The 8,419-nt window shown below is 33.1% G+C and overlaps 1 protein-coding gene across 11 annotated transcripts in view; it reads right to left on the minus strand.

The window, feature by feature from the left end:
- LOC131143492 (transcription factor TGAL1-like) overlaps positions 1–7,852 on the minus strand; it is a 51,280-nt gene extending 43,428 nt beyond the window's left edge. The window contains exons 1-7 of one of the 11 annotated variants that reach the window (XM_058091841.1): positions 7,690–7,852; positions 7,508–7,621; positions 7,162–7,327; positions 6,001–6,104; positions 5,278–5,351; positions 4,989–5,168; positions 4,657–4,731 (exon numbers count right to left, since the gene is read on the minus strand). In XM_058091841.1, coding sequence (XP_057947824.1) covers positions 4,657–4,731; positions 4,989–5,168; positions 5,278–5,351; positions 6,001–6,104; positions 7,162–7,259 — 531 coding nt within the window. In that variant the 5' untranslated portion in view covers positions 7,260–7,327; positions 7,508–7,621; positions 7,690–7,852. Of the gene's footprint in view, positions 1–4,656; positions 4,732–4,988; positions 5,169–5,277; positions 5,352–6,000; positions 6,111–7,161 lie in introns of all 11 variants that reach the window. The other 10 variants (XM_058091838.1, XM_058091837.1, XM_058091832.1 and 7 more) reach the window with 10 other exon arrangements.
- Between the last annotated feature and the right edge of the window lie 567 nt (positions 7,853–8,419).

The following is an 8,419-nucleotide window of genomic DNA, read 5'->3' on the forward strand; positions in this document are numbered from 1 at the left end:
AAAGATATTAAGATTAGTCATTCGTCATTTAGGAATAAAGAAGATTCATTTGTACTAAAATGAAATAGGCTACTGATACCTCAACAGCCTATAAGAGTTTAAAGTCAGTCTATTCTAATATAAGAAGAGATCTAGTATGCTGTGTTAGTAGATAGTGCTTAACAGATATGTCTACTATAATAAAGACCCTGAAAAGCTGAGTGAAATGAGGAATCAAATGCAAGCTTGACAGTGCATATCATAGAAAATGATATCAGCTATAAGGAAAGAGTTAGTATAACCTTAGTTGAATTGTCAAAGAAGGGCTATAAATACTTAAGGTTTAAAATTAGCACGACATATATTGCTATTCACACATACTTGAGATTTAGAAGATCAAATTAAAAGAGACCTAATTGATTAATCAATCACTGAAATAAGTTCAAAGTAAGAATCTGAAATTCAGCTGGTTAAGTATTAAATAAATTTACATGTTACTCTTTGTTAGTATGGGTACAATAAAATTATTCTTGAAATATTCACAGCATATGGTTGAGTCAAGAAGAAAAATATACCTAAGTAGTCTTTCTAAGATAATATAAGTTTGTAAATAGCTTCAACTTAATGATCATATCAGAAGCAACTACTAAAAATTCAGGAAGTTCACAAAGTCAATTAAAGAGTATTGACGAAGATTGATATGAGGTATGATAAACTTAAAGAAGAGCTTCTGAGCTTATTAATGACTATAATATTAAAACAAATGAATACAAAAATGGTATTGTTGGCCACAAATCAAGAAAACTTAGATTACACAAGGCTTAACTTAGAAAGTATTGAGATTTGGAAAGCCATTTGAATTTTGGGTATTCATATGCAAAAGAATAATCTGAAATCAAAAGAGAGAATATCTAAAGTAATCTTGGCTTGTTACATAGCAGAGAAGTTGTTTAAAGAAGTTATCAAATAAAAATTCAAAAGTAAAAGAGGCCAGGTGACTGAACTTTAAGCCTCAGTCAACTGACATGCTACTGTTTGGAAAAATTTTAAATGCGCCTGAAGGTCAGGTGACTGACCTCGAGTTCAGTCGACTGACTGACAGCAATTTAATTACTAAACTGTGCACCTAATATTTTTGCTCGTTTGATGTTTCTCACGCTATTTTGGGATTCTTGATTATCGCCTTTAGCATGATGAATAGTCATTTTATCAGTTTTATGCTAATGGTATATGATTATTGATGACCTTCTCCTTTTGATTGATGTAATGTAAAAAGGGGGAGATGTGTTGAGCAGAAACATAAGAACTGAGCGTGAATATTTACGTCATACCATCTAACATATGATGCTGAGCATGAATCTTTGAAATATGACTAGAGCATGCAAGCATGAGCATGAGCATACAAATCTAATGGAACTACAGATGCATGAATATTTTCGTAAACCAAACATTAATCTGGGTTGTAATACTTAACTCTGCTATTCCGTGTTGTCTAGCTCAGTTATTTCTCTTGACCATCTTAGTTCACATGCTTATTTTGGATTATGTTATATATCTGTTGCATGCTGAATAATGGATGACCATGTTTTGATTGAAATATATGCTGGCTTATGGACCTTGTTATTGTGATATAAATGCGGAATTTTTTTTGGTCCTTAGTACTTTTGCATAATATTTCTTTAGGTTTATCCTTTTGTTTATATAAAAAAAGGGAGAAAATTTAGCAAATCTGAATGTGAGCAAGCTGAGCATGAGCATGGCATAATAAATTTAAAAGCATAATTGATAATGATGATTGCTAATGATAACCGATAATGATGATAGCTTTACATGATATTTACACTCATACTATACATGGATACATAATTTGTCCTTCAAGAATGAAATTATGAATTTATTGAATATGAAATACATTTCATTCAGGGGGAGTTAGACTTGTTATGTAATGATATCATGATTTATGTTCATTACTAGAAATTATTGAAAATTCTGATATACAATCTTTTGTATTTTCTTATGCTACTTTGAAACTTATTGTCTATCTTTTTATGCATGATGAATACAAAGGTTCTGTTTTGTGCCTTCACTGGATATATACTTTTACTTATGGTTGCTCATTACCTTGATATTTATTTATTTTTTTGCTCTTTTTGATTGATGTCAAAATAACACTGCATACCTAAGCATGTATATTGGCTCAACTATGAAATGAAATATATAAGCATGATATTGAAATTGATCATGAATTATGATTTACTTATTGAAAATGATCGTGATATTGCAAATATTGTTAAGTTGATGCTTACTGTAAGGGGGAGCCTTATTAAGGCTTACTCATTTTTGCTCCTTGTTTGTCATCATTAAAAAAGGGGAGATTGTTGGTCTCACAAGGCTTAGAATCTTGTTTTACTGATAACAAAACAAAGGAACTTAACATATTTGGTTAAGTGATGATTCAAGACTCAAGTGTTCAAGAACAAGTGCTTGACAAAGTTTTTTAAAAGCTCGAACTTAATGCTACAAGATCTTATGAAGCTAAAGACTATTGAAGCTTAAAGTCAAGTCAAACATGAAGGAAGTCAAAGCAAATACGTGAAGATACTGAGAGCAAAGCAAATACATGAAGACTTAGCGCTTAAAAAGTTATAGTCTTTTAAGAAGTCTCATGTAAGTATTTCAAACGATTTCAATATGAATGCATTAAACTCTTAGGTTAATTACTTGGACCTAGATACCTTTTAAAATACTTGGAAACTATTTTTATAAGGTCAAAAGTTATTTCAAAAGGGCTCTAATTATTTTTGGAATGAAAAGCACCAAAACGGGATTCTCCAAATTTACTTCTTTTTTCTATATCTACATTGATGTGCAATTTTCTCTATCAATGGTTTCCTATCTTCAAAAATGGTCAACATGAAAGTTGTAGGATTTTTTTCTTAGCTTTCTTTTAATACCAAGATCGTCTTATTTGGAGTTTTTAGTGAAAGTTATACCCAAAATACTGAAGGGTGGTTAAAGCTGACAGCATGAGGCGACTGACCTGTTTTGGTCAGGCGACTGCCCTTTCTATGCTGAAATAAATTAGGAACACAGAATAGGCCTAGTTAGCTGACCCATGAGTCCAGGCGATTGACCCCATTCTGACTTTGAAATTTCGCTAGATTTTAAAAGATCAGGCGACTGACCCCGATTGTCCAATCGACTGAACTTCGTAACGGTCAAATTTAAACAACGAAGAAAGGTTTTCAAAATAGATTACTTGGCTCCCAAACTTTACGAAAACTTGAAAAACATTCCAAGTAACTTGGGGCATGCGAAAATTAAACTTTTTCCATCTATTAATACAAGTTAAATCAAAGGATTAAATACACACATACAATCAGCATTCAAGCTTAATATTTTCTACTCTTAAAAAAGCTTTCTTGCTAAAACTCCTACTGAAGTTTCTAGTGAGAATTTGCCGATTAAAACGTACAGTTCTTTGTGTTTCTACTGAGTTTCTCAATCTAAGAAAGAACCCCTGTGATAAAATCTTGACCTTCATATTTCTATTGTTATTTGATTGAAGTATATTGGTTTTAACTTGTACTAATCAGCTCTTTTGAGAGTACTTTTTGTACACAAGAATTGTTCTTGTTTTTCTTGTTCTTTTTGACGGTTCGGGATTGTTAAATCGTTGGACAACCGAGCGTGAAGATAGCTAGGAGAGGAAGGCTCCATCCTACTTGAAGGAGTGTACAAACGGTTTGCTCTGCCCGGTTAAGGGAGTGGTATGATGAAATCCTTGGGTGATTTGCCTAAAGCGAGAACGTAGGCGGGTATAGCCGAACCTCATAAAAATCTCGATGTCTTTCTCTTCCCTAAATCTCTTTAATTTTCTGTATATATAAATTGCGTGGATGTTTACTTAATTGCTGGAAATTAAATAGTTATGGGGAATTGCAAAAACCTTGATTAAAGGAAGTACATTGATTGTGGAAACCTTTATTAAAGGAAGTACGTTGATAAATATCAAAGTTCATTAACATACTTAAACTCAAGTAACTTGTTTGATATCAAAATCTGAATTTTGGTAGCTTGCTGAAATTTCTATTTTATTGTGAAATCACGCTTACCTTATTGATTGGATTGTTATATTGAAAAGATATTAAAGTTTTGACCTTTATCATCATTCATTAATAAATACTAAATCTTGGATTGAGTGTTGATCATTGCACACCAATTATACTTGTGTGATTGAGTTGGTTAAATTTAAAAGGATTCTTGATCATCGTGTTTGTGTGTGACAGCTGAAAAGAATGATAGCTGGGATTCAAAATTAACTAAAGGAATTCATAAAAAGAGTTTGTAAAAAAATTTTTAAATCCCAATTCACCCCCTTCTTGGAAGTACACCTTACTTCTCAAAACTTTTATTTTTTGTGGTTGGAACAGTGGCCACTTAAAAGAGGTTACTGTTCACTCTCTTAAAAGTAGCCAGAGCAGTCTCAAATTACTTAAGATTTACAATTTAAATGATAGTTTTTTATTTATAAATTTTGTCTCAAATACTTTTTGTAAACGCAACCAAATCCCATACACTACTGCCTATTATTGAGCACTTATTATTGGAGCAAAAAGCGATTATACAAAAGTGATGCCAAACAGGGGCTAAGCATCCTTTATCTAAACCATGTACCTTCTGATCTGATTTTTCCTTTGATTTGTCACTGGAATCAGAGACCACAAGAGCAGTTGATTGACCCATTTCATACTGCATAAGAAAGCACAGTTCAATTCGCCATTAGCATTTGCCAGCATCAAAACTTTCTAACAAATGAAAAAAAGTGATGACGCACAAACAGGTCCTCTATATGGCAACTATAAATCATAGTTTCAAATTCAAAACAATATATAAAAACACACATTTATATACCTATGAAGCTCAATTACAGAGATATGTTAATCATTAAAGTGGATTTCTCAAAAACACACACACACACACACACACAATGGAATAAAAAATATCACCCTTTGATTCTTGTCATCTGTATCCCCATCTGTTGATGTATCAGTTCTAGGACTGGCATCTGCCATAATGGGCTCTGCACGATTATCCTGAAGAGCAATGGATGTAAAAACCAGGTTTTGTTGCGGTCCCTGTTGCAGTTGAAGTGTCTGAGATCCTGGAGTGCTGGAGGACGTTGGTGGCTAGACAACGCACACGTGTAGGAAGAGAGAGAGACATTACTAAGTAAAATAAAATTCAGATATTTAATCATCTAAAGCATACAACAATGAAGAACAGAGCAGTAATCACCTTATTAAATATACCAAACTGGAAGTCAGGTCCTACTGCTGGGCTGGTTGATTTAGTCGGATTAAATACAGGGTCTACAGGGCAAATATGTAGCAGATACAAACAAATAAATAACCATAAATCAGAATCTGGTAGGGAACCACAAAGAGTTCAGATTTATAAAATAGAATAATCAAAGTTGCATGCACACACACACACACACACACACAAAATGAAACATAAATAATTACACTAATGAGTAACCAATGAGCGTTAAATATGGTGATAACCTCAGTCACATCTATGACCACAATAAGAAATCTTGCAATAACGAATCAGGATGCCCCTGTCTACAATTTTTGGATGGTAACTTTTAATAGTATGGGGACCCCAGAATCACGTGAAGTTGTGCTAACAGTTAATTTAAGGTTTCAATTACCAAAGTGTAAAAAATTTAATCTCCCCAGGGAAATGTGGAAGTCAAAAATGATATTACAGGTTGATATTACAGGTGGATCATGCAGTATTTGAAAGAAATGAGACAAGCCAAACCATTTCCAAAAGCAATACCCTTAAAGTACTAATTGTAACTTACAATGAAAAAAACAGAGCCTCAAAAAGTTTTAATTAAAAAAAGAAAGGGGGAATTTCTACTGCACTAGTTGAAGAAACCAATATCAAACTGAAAACAAAATTCCAACAATTCATTGTAATTCCAATAAAACCAAGATAAAGAATTCATACTTCTGCTAAGGTCAACAGCATCCTCTATACGAACCCCAAGGGACTGATCAAGAGCCCCAAAGTCAGATATTCGAGAGGTATGAGTAGTATTTCCTTCTATAGCACTGAAACTGATAAGTTATTAGAACCAATAAGCTACCAAAACAGACAAGGGCAATTGAGGAAGCTAAAATTTCATGTACTTCATATTCTATAGCAAAGAAAAATATCTGAATTAGTAATTATATACTCAGTATCATTAAGATTGCCATTGGCTCCAATGATATCTGGTAAGCAACGCACGAACATTATTGCCATAAATAAGAGTATATTCTTAAACAGATAATGGACACTCACTGCACTACTTTGATAAATAAAGAAAGCATCATACTTAAACCATTTAGATGTCCTAATTCTCAATGAACCAGTATCCAAATTTTCAAGATTAATTATTGATTCCGATCAGGAGCACATATCATGCAGAAACTGAAACTGAAAACTAGTCCTATGATCAACTGATCAGACTCCCAGAAAATTAAAATGGCATAACTACAACAACAACAACAAGCCTTTAGCCCCACTAGGTGGTGTTGGCTACATGAATCCTTTTTGGTCAATTCATCAAATCGAGAATGTTTTAAAAAAAAAACACACACACACACACACAACTATCCCTGATTAATGAAAATTTGGAAATTATTAGATAACACAATAAATATGTGTTTGCATCTTCAGTTCATGTCTGCACTCATTTAGGTCCCAGTCAACCTACAAAAAATCTTCAAATACAGGAGTTCACCCAGAAACACACGCTTCTTCACACAGATTTTGGGATAAGATCATTTCAACTCTGGCTTAAGCAACACACTGTAGTAAAAATTTAGATGTTTTCTACTGCACTCAGTCATGATCAATATGACGAAAGACATTGAACCGCGCAAAAGTATTTCCACAGTATGAAGACAAAGTTACTTTCCTTAAGCACATCAAACGCATGAAAAATTCTTCACTATATGCATAAATATTTCATTGCAAAACTTTTTCGACAGATGCCATATGAAAAATTTAATAGCAGAGCTTGCATCGGAAACTAAAGCACGACTACTTTCTAAAAAAAGAAAAACAACTGAAGTTTTGGAATCATAAGCAAAAATAAAAAGTCATTCTGTATAGGATAATTACATGGAATTGGAAACGGTTATTGGCGGAACGAAGCTCGGCATCCTGGCCGCAAGTTGACTATCATCTTCTGCGCCAACCTTCGCTGTTCTACTACCCATAAAGCACCATCATCACCGCCAGCACAGAAACGTCAATCTTCCAAAGCTTGCACAATTACGAAGCGAAACTGAGAGAAATCACCAAACCCCCCGCTTTTCTTCAAACTACAATCAGGTAAAACCCCAAACCAACCCCCCCCCCCCCCAAAAAAAAAAAATTTGCAAGTAAAAACAAACCCCAGTTCACACTGGTCTTGATGACGAAAATTCACCATCAAAAACACTAATTTGCAACATTTGAACAATACCCAGAAGCCGAAATTCAGAGGGCCGGGCGAGAAAACCCTAATACAGGAACCCTTCGGAGATCGAATGACCGAATCCTTTTTGACTTTGGCTGGCTAATTGAATTGCACAAGTTCCTGTCTATTAGAAAACTATTTTAGTACACGAATTTTCTGTCTACCTCCGAAATATTCAACAGACCCACCTCGAAAGCAGAGCTTCTTTCTTTAAACGGTCAGCTAGAAGATGTTCCGCCATTAAGGAAAAAACAAACAATGAGAGAGAAGAAGAGGTAGAAGACGGTAGTAGGAGTAGTAGAAGCGTGACGTTCGGAGATGGGAGCATTCCAATTCCTCCTAGACGTCATTTTCACCCAAAGCTTTTTCTATTTTTCAAAGCCGTCATTTTTTATATTCTTTCTTTATTTTTCGCCTACTTTTGTTGCTTCCCAGCTTGATGCTTCATGCTTGGTTTTTTTTGTTTTTTTTTTTTTTTTTTGACCTTTTAAAGTATAATAAAGTTTGGCAATCATAAAACACAAATTTTTATTTTTTAAATGTAAAATCTATTTTAATAATTGTTTATAGTGATAATTTAAGAAAATTATCATAGATACATGTTACACCCAAAAAATAATGCGCACATAATTATTTAAAATTTAAAAATATAATCTATTATCTAAAATAAGACGTGCTATTCACCTAATAATTTCTCTATCATTTTCTTTTCTTCGCGTTCTCAATGTAAGTTATAATAATTACGGATCCACAATGTGTAGCATAGTAGGATATTTCATGTTTGTAATTTATTTTTTATTTTAAATTCTTTAAATTTAGAAAAATATTACTTTATTTTGATTTTCCTACATTTGCCTAGATTAAAATCAATAAACTATCATTGTCTAATTTTTGTACACAATGAAATTTTTGAAATAT

Source organism: Malania oleifera, chromosome 11, assembly GCF_029873635.1.
Source record: "Malania oleifera isolate guangnan ecotype guangnan chromosome 11, ASM2987363v1, whole genome shotgun sequence".
In the NCBI taxonomy this organism is placed as follows: Eukaryota; Viridiplantae; Streptophyta; class Magnoliopsida; order Santalales; family Ximeniaceae; genus Malania; species Malania oleifera.